Here is a 19,591-nt window from a genome sequence, read left to right on the forward strand (position 1 = left end):
AATACTTCAGAAAGTTGTACACTGAGGGTAAAAGTGGTAAGTTGTAAAATTAGACCCATTTTTTACTCTTATTGTTAATATCAGGGAGAAATTGTATTAGCTAAAAAATATAATAATAACTCATCACTCATATTTTGATACGCAGGGTAAATTTGAAAAATATGAATATATTTTTAAATTTGTTATTTTTATAATTTTGAAAATGTGAGTGAATGACTCTATTGTCACACTTTTTTGTTATTTTTGCGAACTCTGTTATATTATTTGTACTAGATAAATAGATGTTCATTTTTGTTAAGGTTAGTGTATATAATTATGTATAATTTATCACGTCCTCCAACTACTAATTCGAAATCTATAAAATATAAAAAAATTGAATAAATTTTTATTTTTATTTTATTTTAATATTATATTTATCGAATATCCGTGTTTCGATTATGACACGTTTTTTTTAATAGGTCATGCTTTATTTACAATTATCTCAACAAAGTTGAGCTGAATTGTTTTGTTGGTATTTTTTTTTTTTCCCTTCTTAAAATTAGAATGTATAGAAAATTTTACTTTATAAGAACCCGAAAAGGTAATAAAGACGATTTGTCTAAATTTCCAAACAAGGCCTCAGCAATCTTCTCTTTTGTCACTAACATTTATACTCCATTTTCCTACGGCTGCCCGTATCATCTGTGATTTCTCCATGGAAGCGCTAGCAAGCTCCGTGAACATTCCCAAGTTTCCAGACCCATACTCTTCTTCTTTGTTCAGGAAGCCTGCCAATCGAACTGGGTTTCTCAGAATCAACGATTGTAATAATTTCGCTGGCCTTCGTGCTCTCTCCGGCGAAGCTGAAGAGGCCAAGCCATCTGATAATAGGTTTGGACTCTTTTCGGAAGAAGATGTATACTTCGAAGACGTCCCTTTCAGCGAGGTATCGTTTCCTTACTCCTCGATGGATACCCAGTTTTGTTGTGCACACTTTATATATTACAGTAAGCGGCGTCCGTAGAAATATGGAATTAGGTTTTGATTTTGATGCGTGGATTTGTGACTGGAAATTTACGACAATAAAGGCAAATCGTACGAGTTGATATTTTGATTTTTGTACGGGTGTCACTTACTTGACAGGAAAATGAGTTTTAAACTTTTCTAACATTTTGCTGGAATCACAAGCCTTCATCCGGATTACTTTTTGTTTCCTCGCTATTGTTCTAGTTCTAGCTCACTTGTTAATTATTGTCCTATGTAATTGGGATTGTTTGGCGGATAAAAAAACTTCGTTTGTTGTCACCAACCACCGTGTGTTGGTGGAGTAAGAAGAAACAGCTTCATTCGTTGTCGCCATTGACATCGTCATTGCCAGAGATGGAATACAAAGAAGAGATCTAAAGAAGGAAGGCGGGGAAAGGAGAAAGAGAGATTTTGATAGAGAAGTAGAACGGGAGTTTAGAGAGAAAGGAAGAAGAGAGAACGTTAAAAGAAGTTTTAAAAGGGCCGTAAAACTTTATTTTGAAAAATGAGGCTAAGTCAGTAGTCATTTTGGCTATGAGAGGAATTTGAGGTCCCTTGTTATTACAACGTGAGATTTTCAACAAGCCTCTTCAAGATGGTCTCTTAGCTTGATACCAAATTTTTAGATTATATGGTGTTGCATCTTAAAACTAACTGGCTACGAGGGGAGCAACTCAACTATCTTATAAGACCTCAAATTCCTCTTATTGCCATTGGAAAAACAAGGGACCTCACACTCCCATGGCAATGAGAGGAATTTGAGGTCCTTTGGTTTTTACAACATGGGATTTTCAACAAGCCTCCTCAAGATGGTCTCTTAGCTCGATACCAAATTTTAGTTAATATGGTGTTGCATCTTAAAACTAATTGGCTACAAGGGAAGCAACTCAACTATCTTATAAGACCTTTCTCTTATTGCCATTGGAAAAACCAAGGGACCTCATGCTCCCATGGCAATTAGGGGAATTTGAGGTCCAGATTGTCAACAAGCCTCTTCCAGATGGTCTCTTAGCTTGATACCAAATTTTAGATAATATGGTGTTGCATCTTAAAACTAACTAGCTACGAGGGAAGCAACTCAACTATCTTATAAGGAGTGTGAGGTCCCTTGGTTTTTCCAATGTGAGATTCTCAATAGATGCACCCAATGAATGTTTTAGTCTTAATGAACGTGAACTTTGAGACATTTGAAGGTGGAGTGATGCACAAACATAGTTGATAAACACGAATGGCATTTAAAAGAAGCACCAGAATGCATTCCTTACAGCTCGGTTGATAACTTAAATAATGTTGTAATCAATTATTTGGATGCTTTAGAAAATGTTTGGATGTACTACCAAAACCCACGAGCACCACAACTTTTTATTTTTATTAAAAAAGTACTAATTTGATCTATTTTGTTAGGTAGAAACGGAAGATCTATTATGGGTGATTTTGTTTGTTTCATGAATTACCCATTTTGTAATGTGTTTGTCATGATGGTACCTCTTGCTTCCTTTAGGATGAGGTAAATTTCACTAAAAATGATGAGAAGAATGCAAATGAGCTGCCAAAGGTGGATGTATCTCTTACGGTTCCATCTGCCAGTGGAAGTGGAACTAGAGCTGGCCTTTTCAGAACACCAATATCTGGTGGTGTGCAGAGTGCAACCTCAGCACATGGTCTACCTAGACCGGCCTTAGCTGTCCGCAATCTCATGGAACAGGTTAGGCTTAACCTTCATTCATTTTATTTTTGTTTAGTGTCGCAGAAGTTCTCAGTGTCATATTGTCGTATATAAAATTTAGTTGTGGTTGCTTTCTAAACTGCAAAGACTTTCTGAATTAGATCTTTTTTTGTACTTTTAAGGCCAGATTTGCCCATTTGTGTACTGTGATGTCACGGATGCACCACCGCAGGCAAGGATATCCATTTGGTTCTTTAGTAGATTTTGCAGCTGACTCCATGGGCCGTAAGTCAATTAGATTCAGATAGTTTTTACCCGTTAATTAATAATTTAGTTCAAAAGTATTGAGCATATCTAATGGCATTTGAAAATCATGTAATTTTGAGTTTGTTGTTTGGTTTGGTCTTCTTTGTTTTTGTGGCTGGGATTGAAAAGTCACACAAAGAAGTACCATCAATGTGTTTCTGTTGGGCAATGGTATAGAGTATGATGGACAGTATACTTTTTTTTACTAGCTTTCTCTTTTCTAGTCCTAATCTCAATGGTCAATTCTATTAAGTAATGACTTTGTCTGTTGCTTATTGTTTGATTTAATCTTGGTAGTTGTCTGTTTTTTTCTCTTCGTGCAGATCCAATTTTTTCATTTTCACCTCTGGCCATCCATACACGAAATTTGTTGGCAGACCCAAGATGCACTGTTGTTGTGCAGGTGGGCACTTTGACAAACAACATTTCTGTTGGTTACATTTTAAGTTTTCTTGTGACATAATAGCCTTGCAGATACCTGGATGGAGTGGTTTGTCAAATGCCAGAGTTACTATTTTTGGTGATATATACCCCCTTCCAGAGGATCAACAGGTTAGTTTTACTTTGAAGATTTAATTATCTTATCAGTATAATTAACAAGTTGAAATTTTGTTTCTTGCCTCTAGTTTCACTAGTGAAGCATCAAACTAATTGCATAGGCATTCTGGTATTCATGCTTGATCATCATTCTTCTCCAATATACACATACTAGCAATAAAATGATATGAGTTTTTGCAGGAATGGGCTCATAAGCAATACATAGCGAAGCATCAACAAGGACCTTCTCAACAGTGGGGAAACTTCTATTACTTCCGGATGCAAGATATCAGGTGTATTTTTTGTTCTTTTCTCAGTGAGTGTTCGATGTGCAGTAAAGCGATAATACTTCTTCAAATTTTCAACAATAAAAGTAGTTTGAGAAATTTTTGAAGTAGATAAGAATATTAAAAATGCTTTTGGATGAAACATTTATTTAGTAGTCAATGCTTAGAAAATCAATGCTTCACTTGTCCCAAACTTACCCTTATCGTTCAGAGTTGTGGCTTTGTGTGTAATTTACATGTACATAGTTTATGGTTGGACATGTTCAATTGCAATCTATAACGTATATAAAAATAAATGGTGGTAGTGAAGGTCTAATTTTTTTTAGTGCATACCTTTGGTTTCCTAATTGAATAAACAAAATTTTAGATGGGTTGAAAGGCTAAAAGTTACAATTAAAAATTTGCAACATGTGTATGAATCATTTACCTATTCATTAAATTTATTGATGTTTTCCCTAATTTATTAAGATAATCTTATTTAAGTTGGTGTGGCTGAAATCCTCAAACTTTTTGACAATAAAATGTTATACAACCGATTAATAGAGGTGTACATAAATTGGCTTGCCTATTTACGGTACAAAAGAATCTCATTCAGTGACTCAGGTATTATTTAACCAACCTTTATACTTCCATTTATCCACATTTAAGAAATACCATCATTCTTCTTTCATAGATTAAGATCCTGATATTTGAGAAATATCTTATTCCAGTATATTGTATTTTCCCCACGTTGTGTAAGTTGCTTTGTTCTCAATTCATTTTACTTTAAACTCTTCTTTATTTCATTAACTAATAAAATTTACTGGAGCATTTGTTTGGAAGTTTTAAAAAGAAATAGATATTTTTTTCTCCATTTTAAGGCAACTTAGCCATGTTAATTAATCTAAGCATTTTGTTTCATGTATAAAACGATCTCCAGATTATCATTAGGTAGTTTTATTACAGAACTAAGAGCTTTCTCGTCGAGATGGAAGTTTTTTTCTTCTTGTTATTCATAACGGAAATATTCAACCATGTTAGGCAAGAATTTGAAAATAGTACATGAGAGTTTGAAAACACTATGAAAGCTCTTAAAACTTAACAAAGTAACTTAAACCATGTGAAATGACTGCTGAGTAGTTGGTAGTACTTTATAAATTTTAGATATGTGTACTATTCTTTTGGTTGTTTTGTTTGGACTATGACTTTGGGCGGCAACCAACTTACACTATCAGTGATTTACTGATTTCTGCTATTTACATTTCTGCCTCTATTTTATACTTTGTTTGCTTCTATTTTGGCTGTATTTTCATACTCAATAACATGCTTACACGTGTCCTATCATTTCTCTATTTAATTAAATATTTTGCCTCTGTATAAGCATTGAGGGCATCCATTCTGCAGTTCTGTTATTTCTTCGCTTTTACTATTCTTTCCTGCCTCGCTCATCACATATATGTTTTACAGAACAAAAATGTTTGAATGACATTTGGTTCCTGAATAACTCGTCTAGACTCATTGATAGCTAAATCCTTCGAGCAGATGCCCTTGTATGTTAGGTTCAATTTTTTTTTTTTTCTTTTTCCTTGTTTTGTTTTGTTTACTTATATATCAATATAATTTTAACGAGGATAAAGTTAAGAGTGACCCAGGTAGTCGAGGGGAACAATTACTTATGCTATATATTTGATTGTAATTAAATATTATTGCCGCGGGTCGCAAAAAATACATAAGCTCATGCTTGGCATGTTTACCAACAAGGAAGTGGATGTTAACGACAAGAAAAATTATCGTGCTTGATTTTTTGGTGTTTTTGCAGTGACATTTATTTCATTGGAGGCTTTGGGACTGTTGCGTGGGTGGATGTGAAGGAGTATGAGAACCTTCAACCTGATAAGATTGCAGTTGACGGAGGTGAGCAAAACCTTAAGGTGAGGATCTAAGTTGCAAATTCTTCTTCTTCATCATCTTCTTTTTCTTCTCAAAAAATATTAATTCAGTTGTAATCTATGAATTGAATGGTTTGAAAACATGGAGTCTTAAGGAAGTACATTGTCATTATCACTTTGAAGGATACTTCTTGGGACTATGTTTCTATTTGGGTTTCTTAGTATTTGTGTTTCCCCCCCTCCATATCCCCCACGTCTAGGAGCTGAACGTGATGTTCTCAAAGCCTTTGAAAGAGCTGCTGTCAGCTGAAAGTGAAGTTGATGATGCCGCTTTAATATCAATAGACAGCAAGGGAATAGATATTCGGGTTCGGCAAGGAGCTCAGGTACCAAAAGATAATAGTGTGCAGATTTTAACATCTTCTGGCAACCTGTATAATCTATAACCTTATGCCTTTACAGTTCAATGTCCAAAGACTATCTTTTGAAGGAGGGCATGCCGTCGAAACACTTGAGGAAGCCAAGGTTGCACTTTGGAAGCTAATAAACAAAGGTGGAGTATGCAATTTTAAAAAATAATAAGATGGTTTAACTCAATAAAAAGGATGTTTTTCCATCTCTCATCTCGAGGCTCACAACCTACTATGCCCAATGGACGATGCGCTGTGAAGTATTGAAATCATATAGGCAAGGTATTGTAAAAAGTCTGGATCAACAATAAGCCAGTGAGTTCTGATGACTTGTTCTGTTTTTACTACCCATTTGGTGTTTATTGCATAAGTGAATGTGACATCCAAGTAGCTTGTTGAAATTTTACTAGACGTATTGAGCAATAATGTTATAATCTAATTTAACTATTCGATTTTGGAATATCATTTTCTCTAATTATTATTTGGACTATTTTCCATGTATTCATTCTTCCTTATTTGTTTTGGGGTTACCATTTATATGCTTGCACGTGCAATATCCCCAGGGTCTATATTTTGTACCATAAATATATGTACGTATATGTATATCATTAATTAATGATATAAACTGTCACTCCATGGCTCTTTGGTGCAGTTAAATTGTACTCTACTAGTTGAAATTATGACTTCTTAAACTCTATTTAGGATGATCTTAAAACGTTTTAGAAAGATGAACTCATTGTAACATAAACTTGTAGGTTATCCTAGTAGCCTTCCATCCAAATTGTCTATCGAAGCTGGCAACATGATGAACAAGTTTATTAAAATTACTAAAACATTTGATTTGGCTTTTTGAATGTTAAAAGAGAAAAAAAAAAAAAAACGTGCAGGTGATCTTATTAATCAATCTTAAAACTGCATTTGGTAGGTTGAAAAGACATAATCAGGGATTACCATCTTAGCCATTTGCACGACTTCTGCTACTTTCAGGATTCAGTCAGACCAAAATGCAATGGTTATGGGAGAAACGGGAGAGGAAACCCATTAACATTTTTCGAGGCTATATCTCTCTCGGTATAATTTTTTACAAGTTTTTCTTCTTGACCATTTCAATTATGGGTTAGAAAATCTTTGATTTTAAATAACAACTGCTACTAACTCGTTAGAGAGTGATCGAATCAAGGAATGGATTGAGCTGAGACTTTATATTGTCTTGTTCCAAACGCTCACTCAATAATAAACATATTATTTTAGTGACTCTACATAATTCTCAGTAATGAACGAAGATTCTACTATCAATTTTCTCAAAGTTATGGTCCCTATATACAGTTGCTTTCTCTTAGGAATTGGGTTTCTTTTTAACTAACAAATCTGATTTAATTGTGGCAACCCGTTTTAGAAGAGCTTGACGGCCAGGGAAGGGATTGTTAAACCTGGGAACGGGATTCTCAATCTCCGTTTTCCTTTCACTTTTCTCGCCGCCTCCCGTCGATTTCTCTCGCTTCTCTCTCAACCGATCTCTTCTCTCCCTCCTCCTTCCGCCGCCGCCGCCGCCGCCACCTGATACATTTTGCGCAGTCTTCGATTCCGATTTCTGAGTTGGTTCAATTCGCCGTGGAATTCTTCCACCTTTCGAGGTCCCCAAGAGCTCAAAATCCACACCTCTCCAACCGGATTTATTATCCCAATCCCAGCCAAACCGGTCACTGATCTCCGACAACTCAGAAACGACGTTGTCACGGCCACTCCGACCAGCGCCGGTCAAAACGTTGTGAGCGAACTCCCACTGGACCCGGTCTTGGTAAATCGGGTCTTCCAGAACTTGGTCTGCTAAAATCGCCCACTCTTCGAACTCTCTTGCTCGAAGGTTTTTGGAGATCCATTTCAGATAGGTTGAAGGAAGGGTTCCAAGCATTTTGCCCTTGTGTTTTCCAAACCCTATCACCCGGTCTCTACCTGGAACCGGATTTTTCCCTTCTGCCTCGCTTCTTATAGTAATTCCCTGGCTTCGTCTTCTCCGCACGCATGCCGCCGCTAAAGCATTTCCCGGCAAACACAGACTCGTGGAACCGGCAAAAACAACAACCATTTTTAAACCTCGACTAGACGCACGAACTATATCCAAATCCATTCAGACTCAACCGTCGGTTTTTATTTAAAAAATACCATGAAACGTAATAAATATTAATAATATTTTCAATAACAAAAATGTGAATTTTTAAAATAACAAAATAAATTAAAATATTTCATTAAACGTTGTTTTTTGAATAAAAAAAAATTATTCAGCCATTTTACTTATTTTTGCTTCAATAAAAATATGGATGGTATTTATTATTGTTGTTGTGATGAACAACTATTAACCATCCACATTAATTACTTTAACAAAGATAAATAAAATGCAAAATAAAATAAAATTCAAAACTTTTTATTCCTTTTTTTTAATTTCATTGTTTTCTAATTTTAATTTTTCTTCCTATTGTTAACACATTTTTTCAACAATTCCGCATTCAATTCCTCTGAATTTAGAGAATCCGTTTTCATTTTTACTAATTATTGCTAGAAAATGTTAAGAAAATAAGACATTTGATGAATATTCTTTTATTATTTTTTCTTTTTGTTCCAACATTCAACTACATACATCCTTTTCCAAATCTTTAACATATGTGTATATGCAGTTAAGTAAAAATATAATATTGAATATATATGTATGATCAACAAAAAAAAAAAGCCAATTTCATGGTCACATAAATTTACTGTTATGTTGGTTATTCTCATTGTTAAAAAGCAATTGATATTCTAGATGCTTGTGACAAATAAGTTTATAAGCACGATCCAACAATAAAAGACAGTTATCAAGCATTATAAACTGACAATTTCAATTGTGCATTAAAATGAACTTTTGTAAGCCAACTTTTTTTTATTATATTATTGGCCGAGTTAGTTGTTGGAACTAAACAACAAAGTTGGTGGTTGGATGTAGTTGTTTAAAACGATTGCCTAAGTTGGACGACATATATGATATTCGTTGAAGTGGATCAATAGAGTTTATCATTTTTGTTACTAGTTGTCAAGGTAAATGTTGGTATTAATTGTTAGAGGCACTTGTCACTTATCACTAAGGTTGATTATCGAATATGCTTCTTATTTAAGTCTATCATAGAGATAGCAATTGGAGCATGAAATTGAAGATGGTTGTTGAAGTTAATTACCAAATGTGCTTTTCACTAAAGTTTATAGTTGTAGGTGGTCGTCAAAGGCAGAAGTTCGCTCCACGAAGGCGAACTTAGAGTTGGTCATAGGAGTTTGTTATTGGAGCCTGAAATTCATATTGTGAATGTGATCATTGAAGTTGATTTTCGTTGGAGTATGTTAATAACGATGGTTGTAATGGTCGTTTGTTAATAATGGTTCTCGTAGTATGTCAATGATAATCGTCAACAAATCTATCCCATTAAAAGTATTGTAAATTTGGTGAGCCGAACAAGAACTCCATAAGTCATCTCATCTGGGGTTGTGAGCCAAACACCTCAAACTTTTTTTTCACACACATATATTTAATCTAACCTTAATCTGACTCTAACCGGTGGGGAACTGACAAATTATCGGAGGTTGCGCCCTCCTTATCCGAATTTAACTGAGGCGGAGTTGCGTGCAGTGAAGCTGAGCCTGGCCCCATGCTCTCGTCTTTGCAACTTCCCACTGGCCTTCGCAGTTCATCACCTCTCTTTTCCCCAATTCCTCAAGGGCAAGCTCGTCGTCAATGTCTTCCTCTTCCATATTCCTCTTCCTCTTCCCTCACTGGTTTTCCCGACATGTCGACGCAGCCCTTGGAATCCATCGCAGCGGAGCCTTCGGCATTCAACCAATGGGAGAAAAACAACGGCAACATGGCCGACGATGACTACCAAGATAAGGACATTTCTAGGATTCCCGTTCCTAGACACAAACACATTCCAGTTTCCAAAGCTCAGTTGTTGGATGCCATTGTTTCCACCCTCTTCAACTCCAACCATGCTGATGATGATGATCACGATGCTCAACATTTTCAGCTCATCTCTTCGTTAGTTCCGTTCCACCACTCGCTCTCTCCATTTCCCCTCCCGAAAATCGAGGTAATCAAGTTCACTTGACCGCTTTTGCAGGTGCTTGGATTCTATTCTTCATGCTGAACACAAGAAGATTTTAGAAGAAATGCGGAGTGATTACTCTCTTACTCAGTCGCTGGAAAATGAGGCTGCCCCTGGAGAGGTTTCTACTAATACTGATGGCCAGCTTGTTTCTAATGAGACAGAGGAGTCTACCACGGCCAAAGATGCCATAGCTGGGTTTGAAAGCATGGAGGACTTGGTCCAGAAAATTGGCGTTAGCAGTGCTATGCCTTTCGGTTATACTCTGGATTTCCGTAATCTCTTGAGTTCTCCGAAGGGTGGAATAAATAGTTACATCAACGGGGAGTCTTCGTATGTCTTGAAGTCCTCAATTTCTTCACATCGTTTTTCCAATTGAAGTTAATGAGCTTACAAACGTCAAACGTTGCATGTGTTTATGATTGAAACAAAAACTTCAATCAAGTTGATCTCTATTGTTCTTTATTCATTTAACAAGGCTTCTGCATGAGACCTTTGCATACTGCCGGTAGTTGCAACTTGAAATGATATGAGTGCACTTTCACTCAATGAACACGTGGATTCCCTTTGTGGTTCTTGACGTTCGAATGCTCAGATGAGCTAAGTTATAACAACTTGCATGAATCGGCCGATGCAATCCCTTTAGGATATAGATACAACGTCTTTCTTTAGTTCATGTTTCATGTTTGCGATTCTGACATCATATCATGACATTGACAGCAGATATTTAAATTGAAATGCTATTCTGATCAAATTCATCATTGCTGTACGCATGTTGCTTACGTGAATTTAGCTAGGGACAATTTTAATCTTTAAACTAGAATGTAAGATAATTTGTGTAGGGCTTATGTGGTCGTACATTCTCTCCTTTTTCTACAGCTAGACTGATTCAACCTGAATCTGAATGAAATATTTCCCTCTTGTGTATTTTTGTTAGAGTAGCAGTTGCCACTCGTTTCCAGCGTTCTTTTATGAAACTTCTTAAAAATGCTCAATTTGAAGAACTCTCAGCCATGGACCTGGTCTTGACATCAGCATTGAATACGGACTATCTGCTTACTTTGCCAATATATGTTGACTGGAAGAGGGCATCTGAATCCAATGCAATTATTTTCAGGTTCTGCAATAGCCTATTTTTATTCCCTTTGTAAAGTTTGAGACATAATGCTTGTCGTTTATTGTTTATCTTAGGCATCTTGTACGTTCTAAGTTCTTAAAAAACATGCCTCATTAACAAGTTCATTTATTATATATTTGCTTGGGTTTGTTTATTCCTGATGTGATACAATAGTCGCGTTTTGTCTGGATCTGTTGTTAGAAGTCAGGAGTGCCAACCATTTTTTAACTACTGGATGGTTGTTTTAAAACAGTACACTTGCCTAGATCTGATAATTCCATCCCATTTCACTCCTTTTCCTTATTTTTAAAATTTTTCTCAAAGCATTTTTTCAAAAAAAAAAAAGAAAAGAAAAAAACAAAAGGCCTACATGGCTATTTGATATGAAAATATGAGATGTCATTGTTTCTCATTTAATTTTTTGAAGCAATGCCCTAGTCAATTATATATAGCGTCAGCATATATTTTCCTGTTCCAACATTGGGCAGGTTCCAATTGTGATTGTTTTCTTAACAGGCGAGGATATGCAACTGAGAGGCAGAGAGGCCTATTAATTGTTGATAAACTAGATTATATACAGTCTAGACTTCTACGCGGACTCTTTTCCTTAATCTCAAAACCACTGAGGAGACTTGGTACTTGGATTGCTGAGGTTGACCATTTTTGGATATTGGTTGCCAACTTTGATCCCCTTTTCTTAAACATCTAACGTGTCAATACTTCTGTAACTATGTTGAACTTCCAGCATCATTCGCTGTCATTCTTTTCATGTTTCCTTTTTTCTTATCAACAGGCTGCACATGGTGCTCCACAGATGCAAGAAATACAAGAATGGGCTAAGAGGTTGAGGCTTTGGGTGAGGGATCTTCCTATATCTCAGCAATTATCTCGTTATGATGAAGAAGAATCTGATGATCTACTGAGAGACAATCAGATTTCGGATAAAGACCTTCCAATTTGGCTGGCAGCTCAGAGTGCAGTATCTCGTTATGAGGGAATTCTTTCTTCTACAGGACCTCGTGGAAGACTCTTAAGGAGGCTTCTGACAGGGATAGGGGTTCTTCCTCCTATGCCAGAGCAACCATTCAAGCTTACTGATGACAGTAAAGCTTTTGAACCTTATTTAAGGTTTGACCATTATGATTCTCCCATCTAGTTATTGCTCTAATCTTGTTATATAAGAAAGAAATTTCAAGTTTAGTTCACTAGCTATGCCTTTTTGGCAATGCTGCTAAAAGTGCTTGATGACAATGTGCTCATGGCCTGTGCCATGTCAGATTTTATCACCTTCTTTTAGAAATTGGTCTGATTATGTCATAAAAGGATATATTACAATGAGCCCTTCTTAATAACTATCTCCAAGTTCTCTTTACTTTCACCCCTTACTGATTGTACTTTGAACCACTATTCGTTAAACATCTAGTGAACTGGTATTTAGTAAAAAATATGCCCATATAATGTCTTGATGTTCTTATTATATTCTGTAAGGTATCTAGATAAGTATAATAGTATGATAGTAGTAAGGGGTATAGAGGTAATTATATGGGAAGTTAGATACAAACTTCGTTATAAATAGGAGGGGGGAGAGTGAATGAAGACAAACTATTTGTGGAGTGTTCTAGGGGTTGGGCAAGTGCACTCAAGAAGGAGGTTCCAAGTTCCTTTATATTTAGGTTTATCTTGTATTTCTTCATAGTTATAGTTCAAATATATTAAGATCTTGATCTTCTTAGGAAGCATCCTAATATATTCCTAACGTAGTACTTGTCTTTTCATCTCAAATGTGTTGGTGAGTAGTAGCCATGATTTTATTTTTTATGATGTTTGTTACTAGTCTAGCCGTATGAGTAATTTATTATTGATAAAATTATTATTATTGGTTACACTTTTAAATGCTTGTTTAAATGCTGTTGGATCATAGATGCACTTTTAACACAATATGATAATGTGTTAAGAGAACCAGTTCACCTTTATGGACACATAACTCATTCACTCTGACATTCATTTGAAATTGTTGCAACCTTTTCCTATTATTTTGTGTGTTTGTGGCCTAGTAGTTGGATTAGCATTTTACCTCTTGAATAACTTTGCAATAAAATTGTTTTTAATCCAGGCCTATCTTCATATCACGAATATCACTCAGTGATATATGGAGGCCTGCAATGAAAAATTGCGGGAACAATATTTGGAAACAGTTGAAAACATCCATTTCAATCCTCCTGTCTCAATCAGTGCTTCAGGTAGTCTTTATTTGCTTCTTTTAATATTCTTAGTGCCTCCCCATCCTTTTAGCTGAATTGAGCTAAGCTGTTGGAATAATATGGATTCACCCAAACTTTGACGCAAGGGAGAATGCAAATAAAAATAGAAAGTAGTGCAACCTGGCCGATGAAAAAGAATCCCACCATGGATAACTATTGCACAAAGTCTTTCCAGTTCAAATTAATAATAAAGGAAAAAGTTAATGTTATTACGAAAGAAGCTTTTGTAAGGGGAGCTTCGGCTTGAGAAAGGCTTCAAAAGGCCACTCTTTGTTTCTTTTGAGCCAAAAAGACCGCATAAAAGCTCTAACTGCATGATTCCACAATACTTTTGATTTATCTTTCAACCACCTAGGCGTGAGGGCCCCATAGAGCAAAGCATCAACGAGGAGGCCAAAGGTGAGAAAAGAAGATTTCATCAGAAATACCCATTCTTTAGCAGCAAAAGGGCAATGTGAAACAAGTGATCTTAATATTCTACTTCAATTGGACAGAAACAGTAGGTATTTGGGGAGATGTACCAGTAAGAGTTTTTCGTCTCTCACTTAGGATTCCATCTCCTATACACTACAATTTTATTTTATTTTTTAAACCTCTTTGGGTATTATCCCTTCCTATATCTAATTGATTTTAACTTTTTCAGAATAGAGGAAATGTTTGAAATAAGTGACTTTACAGAGAAATCCCCAGAATTCTAGCTTGTGAAAGAACTTTCATCTGACAAACAAATGCTCACTACCCCAATCTTGTTTCTAAGCGGGAAACTTTCAATATCTCTCTAGAAAGGAATGCTCATAAGCACAAAGTCTTAATCACACACATCTTTACTCCAATGATCACTGCTCACCATTTTTTTTTCCTTTTCTTTTTAATTTATCACGAAAATATCTGAAAATGAAATATACTTTTCTTCATAATGTGAAGTGTTAATTTTCTGATGTGTTAATGCAATGCACTATTTGGAGTTTATTGATAGTTATTGGTCATATGTTGAAATTTCCGTTATAATTTATCATTTTTTAAACAATAAACAAAGCTTTCCTTGAGAACTTTCATTTGTTTATTCTTTCACGTCCTGCAGTCATTAATCTCAAAGAACTTCATAACTCGCTGTTTGCTTGTGAATTAGGAACCGGCTTTCGAAGAATTGATTTTACTTTACACCAAAAATGGAAGAAATAGTGGAGAAAAGACTGAGGTTCCATCTTTGCAGTTAAAGATCTATGAGAAGATTCCTATTCCAGACTTACCAGTATATACTTCTCACACTTCAATGTCTGTTAATGTTTTCAATTTTCTTTTCATTCAATGTATTTTCCCTTGTTTCATATTGCACATTTCTTTTTGCATTTCTTATTTGAGACGTTAGTCTCTTTTTATTTATACTCATGAATTTCAATATTGGTTAAAATGACATGCAGGTGATCTTTCCTGACAAGAAACTATCGTTTCGAATCATAGATGCGGTATGGCCTAGATTTTATTTTCTCAAATGCAATTTTTAGAATGGCTTGAATTAATATCCATGTGAACTAAAACTGAACAGTGTGTAGGATGTCAGTGCATGGTTCTTTGTAATTGTCATTTTATTAGCTTAATTTTTTTCAACCTCGTGTTTTTTATTCCATGATATGATATTTACAATGAGAATTAGATGGTTTTGATAATGTTTCTTTCATGCATGGAGGAGACAAATGTTATCTGTTGAGATGGGTAGTGAATATTTATAGTTGAGATTAGGGTTGGAAGAAATGTCTTCGTTAAGATACCCGGTGATTGAGTGGCAAGTAATAATTAGGAAAATGAATATGAGTGGCAGATATGTGAATGAGCTTAAACTTTCCTAGTTACCGTTGTCAAATTTAGTAAGTTGATTTATTGGCTATTGTTGTGCAAGGATTAACAACACTTCTATTTTTCCTTCTGGTTTTGCTTCTCTTATCTGGATGAAATTGTATAGAGTTCAATGCTTAATGAGGTTGATAGACAAAATAAACAAGCAACTTGTTATGAGTGCATATCCAAGACTGATCATGGTCAAAGGCTTTCTCTTTCTTTCCCAAGGGACTTTATGAATGCAAGCATAGGCAGCTTTAATTACAGGAGGAATGATTTCTTGACACCCATTTTCGCCATAGGTTTATTAATGATCATGTTCATATACTGATGTATTTTACAACGATACCTTCCAATATTGAGCAATATCAACCCATATGAAGTAAGTTTAGTCTTAATTATGAATTAAGTTTTGTGGTCAGTCACCTATTTGTTTTATTATCTGTATGGTTATTATTAGTTGATTATATAAAATGTTGAGATGGTTCATTATTATTATGATGCCTCCAAATTGTAGTTACGCCTGGATGCTGCGACAATATTGGGACTTCTGGCTTTCTTCATTAACTACAAGTTTGAGAACGTCTTGTCCTCACCGTATGCTTTGTCTTAACTTCATTTTTTATGGAATATATGCTTATTATTAACTTGCTACATGATTATAGTTAGTAATTTACTTCCTAGAATAACATATCTGTTTCCTCGGGCCAAACCACTGTATGACAAATTTTTTAAAGATTATGATATGAATGAACTTGCTCAGGTAGATACCACGTGATTTCCAGAGAGAGTAGGTAGCCTAGATATCTGTGACTCTTAATAAACTGTTGTGGAGATATATCATGAATGCTTGCCCTTGACCTTTTTCTAGACAGTTTTTTGGCATCTTCTAATTTTTCATGTTTTTTATATTGTAAAAAATACATTTATTCTATGTGAAACGTGCAGCTTACAAGCCTATACACACGATAATTGTTAATGTATGCCACATGAATATCATCTAAATTTTTTGGTACATCGATTGTTGATTTAACTAATTGGTCTTCAATTTTGGCACCTCAAGAAACCTTGAAGTTAAGCTTATGAATGATTAAATATTGTTTTGACGGGTTACTGTTTCTTGATATATACTAAATGGACAGTATTGAATAATTGGTTAAATTGACTTTTGGAGGCATGCATATCTAATTAAATATTAGATTGAGGCTATCGCCTCAGGAGATGGAACATTTTTTTTTGTACTTGTGCATGTCACTTATTTGAAACCTAAAGAATAATTATTGTTTTTTCAATGTGACATTTTTCTCTTGCGTTTGTGTCTGCCATAGGTCAGCAATTGTTCTTGATGTGGTTGCTTTCAGTGCTCTTGTCATTTACATCACTAGAGTTGTTTTGGGTTACAAACAAACCTGGGATAGGTATCAAGTGAGTCAATTTTATTGATGTTAACGTCTCATTTTAACCCAGCTTACTATATGCATATGATGGTTGATTGCCGCTTTTCTAATTAAAAGAGTTGAACAGTTATTGGTTAACAGGACGCTGTATGAGAAAACTATAGCCAGCGGATTTGGGTCAGTTCATTTTCTGTTGGACGCTTCAGAACAACAGCAAGTGAGTTTCTTTTAGTTTCATTTACGATTGCTCAACAATTTCATGAGGTGCCTACATCATGATTTCGATTTTGAGTATACAAAAATGAAAGAAGTAAAGTCATTGTCTATCATTAGGGTTGTAATATTCGAGAGAACATAATTAGAAAAAGGGTAAGCTTCAAAAGTGGGGTTCCTTTCACCCCTCGTAAACTAGTTTTCCATTATCAATGATATGTGAGTTCGAAATTATTCTGTATTGTTATGGAATGCTGATGTGGTAGAATTAGAATAAACTAAGATATCTTGGTTAAATCCTTAATTGGTTGGAATTTGATTAGTTCCGTTGCTTTATTAGGATTGAGATTAGTTTCTTTGATTGATTAGAATTAGTTTGTGTTATGTACTCAAACACCTTAAAGAACCAACCCCAAAAAAGCTAGCTATTGGGGTGGGAGAGCCAAGCCACCTAAGTACCATATCTGTCATCCCATTCTAACCAATGTAGGACAAAGACATCCCATTCTACCGTGGTTCCTAACAGTTCACTTTACAATTCTCTATAAATAGAGAAATGTTCTTCGATAACTTTTGATTTGTAATAGAGATTTTGACTTTATTATCGGAGATTTCTCTCCTTTTATCCCATAGGCTACCTCAAGTGCTATTATAAAAGAGAAATAATGTGGATATGGTTCCACCTTGAGTTGCTTTAGCTAACATTCATTTTCTGGTGCAGTACAAAGAAGCTATTTTGGCGTATGCAATACTACTCAAAGAAGAAAAGGGAGAGGTTTCTGCCTTCCCTTGTGTAGTGTAGACTTAGATTCTTATATACATATAAAAGCTGATTGATTGACGGAAGAATGAATTTCTTGTAATTGCAGGTAACATGTGGCAAAAGCGTTGGGGACAAATGCGAAAAATTTCTGTACGATGTTTTAAAAGTGAAGGTATGATAGATGGGAATGATAGTGTATTTGTTTGTTGTTTAACTCTAATAGGAAATTACCCAAGTTTTCGCAAGTTGAAGATGCACTAAAGTGTAATAGTCGTTTGTAGCTTAAAACAAGGGGTAGAATAGAAAAATATCTAGTGGTAAGAGGGACATAGTTTTAATAACTAACTAAGAGGTCATTGGTTTAATCCATGATGGCTACCTATCTAGAAATTAATTTTTTACAACTTGCCTTGAAACCTACAAAAACAGAAAAATGTGGCCAAAATTTTAGTTTGGGAAGAAAATAGGAAAAGAGAGCCTCTATTCGAGATGAAAAGCATAGTCATGCCTTTCCTTTTATTAAAAGTATATATTTTTTTTGTTAGGAAAATGTAGGAAATTTGAGCCTAGGGCGCGCACACACCCACAAGCACTTAGGTACAACCTTCACTAGCATAAAAGCTTCTGTGGTTTGATTTTATAGTGTGTGATTCTAACATGGTTGAAATCACTTGTCAATTGTCATGTTCAAAAATACTTTTAATATACTTTTAGGACGTGCTTGGTTCAACTATCTTAAAAATAAGCCATTTTTGAAATTTTTTTGAAGTGTTTGACAATCACTCAAAATATCAATCGAAACCTTTCAAAATTTATTTGAAATAAGGGTTTAAATAAAAATGATTTTTTTGAAAAAAAATGTTTTTTTCTCTAGTTAATTCAAACAACCTTTATTCAATCAAAACCAATTTTAATGATTAAAGAGTTGCATTTAAATGTATAAAATTAATATTAAATAAATTTCGAGGGATTAAATACATGCTTCAAACGAATTTTGAATATAACAAAAATGATTTCAACTCTTTCAAAATCATTCCCAAACATGTATTTAAACACACACTTCAATTACAGGAAGACTAAACTGTCGAATACTTGTACAATTATTCAGGTTGAAATGGTGATAGATAATGCGATAGAAACTTTGTCAAGATTGGGGTTAGTAACCCTAACAGAAGTAGAGGCAGAAGATGGGAGAACAATATCAGTGCAGGCTGTAGGCTGTGGGAAGGCTTATGAGGCACTTAAACAACATTGGAATAACTTGCTTCAGCTTTATGATGTTAAATATTGATGCCTTTGGGATCACTTTGTGGTCTCAACATTTGTTCCGATGAGAATATGCAGTTTGGCTTTCTGCTCTACTTTTCCTTTTTACCTTTTCTTTTTTTTGGTAAAGATGTATTCTATAGAAACACCACCAAGTGTTGTTTGTTTGTAGTACTTTTATTTTCAATTAGTTTCGATAATTTCAATCTTGTGTCGTCCATAAATTAAAATATTTACAAAATATAATAAATAATAGTCTACTACGTATGTGTTTATGTATCACAAAATACACAAATAATAGTCCATTTTGGTATATATGATTTTCACTTCTATACTAGGTTTTGTTTTTCTATCATCTTGTTCACATCATATTCTATTTGCATTTGCATTTCATTAATTAATTTTTAAATCCATAGTTTTTCTTATTGTAATTGCACAATTTCATCGGTAAGTGTAGGGTACCATACGAACATTCATAAATAATATATTTTCTTCAATAAAATATAAAAACAACTCAAATATGATGTAAACAATA

The 19,591-nt window shown here is 34.7% G+C and overlaps 3 protein-coding genes across 8 annotated transcripts; 2 read left to right on the forward strand and 1 right to left on the reverse strand.

Annotated features, from left to right (window-relative positions):
- Positions 1-587: 587 nt before the first annotated feature.
- Positions 588-6,576, forward strand: LOC101216483. The gene is made up of 9 exons (XM_004141702.3): positions 588-925; positions 2,507-2,710; positions 2,854-2,956; positions 3,301-3,380; positions 3,452-3,529; positions 3,716-3,807; positions 5,600-5,711; positions 5,930-6,055; positions 6,132-6,576. The coding sequence occupies exons 1-9, from the start codon at positions 695-697 to the stop codon at positions 6,246-6,248; spliced, it is 1,143 nt and encodes a 380-aa protein (XP_004141750.1). The 5' UTR covers positions 588-694; the 3' UTR covers positions 6,249-6,576.
- Positions 6,577-7,246: 670 nt separating this feature from the next.
- Positions 7,247-8,222, reverse strand: LOC101215921. Its single transcript, XM_004141783.3, has one exon. The coding sequence runs from the start codon at positions 8,205-8,207 to the stop codon at positions 7,416-7,418; it is 792 nt and encodes a 263-aa protein (XP_004141831.3). The 5' UTR covers positions 8,208-8,222; the 3' UTR covers positions 7,247-7,415.
- Positions 8,223-9,585: 1,363 nt separating this feature from the next.
- LOC101215677 lies at positions 9,586-19,351 on the forward strand. Of its 6 annotated transcripts, none has more exons than XR_970149.2 (14): positions 9,588-10,136; positions 10,219-10,536; positions 11,141-11,320; positions 11,837-11,972; positions 12,114-12,448; positions 13,434-13,560; positions 14,711-14,833; positions 15,003-15,047; positions 15,935-16,014; positions 16,746-16,842; positions 16,956-17,031; positions 17,749-17,802; positions 17,897-17,962; positions 18,899-18,936. XR_970149.2 is itself a non-coding variant. In XM_004141782.3 (14 exons), the coding sequence occupies exons 1-14, from the start codon at positions 9,751-9,753 to the stop codon at positions 19,079-19,081; spliced, it is 2,220 nt and encodes a 739-aa protein (XP_004141830.1). In that variant the 5' UTR covers positions 9,601-9,750; the 3' UTR covers positions 19,082-19,351. The 6 variants fall into 6 exon arrangements, 2 of the variants coding, with proteins under 2 accessions (XP_004141830.1, XP_031744718.1); XM_004141782.3 differs by having other exon boundaries at positions 9,601-10,136; positions 16,942-17,031; positions 18,899-19,351; XM_031888858.1 differs by having other exon boundaries at positions 10,005-10,140; positions 16,942-17,031; positions 18,899-19,351.
- Positions 19,352-19,591: the final 240 nt, after the last annotated feature.

This window comes from Cucumis sativus, chromosome 7 (assembly GCF_000004075.3).
Source record: "Cucumis sativus cultivar 9930 chromosome 7, Cucumber_9930_V3, whole genome shotgun sequence".
Taxonomy (NCBI): Eukaryota; Viridiplantae; Streptophyta; class Magnoliopsida; order Cucurbitales; family Cucurbitaceae; genus Cucumis; species Cucumis sativus.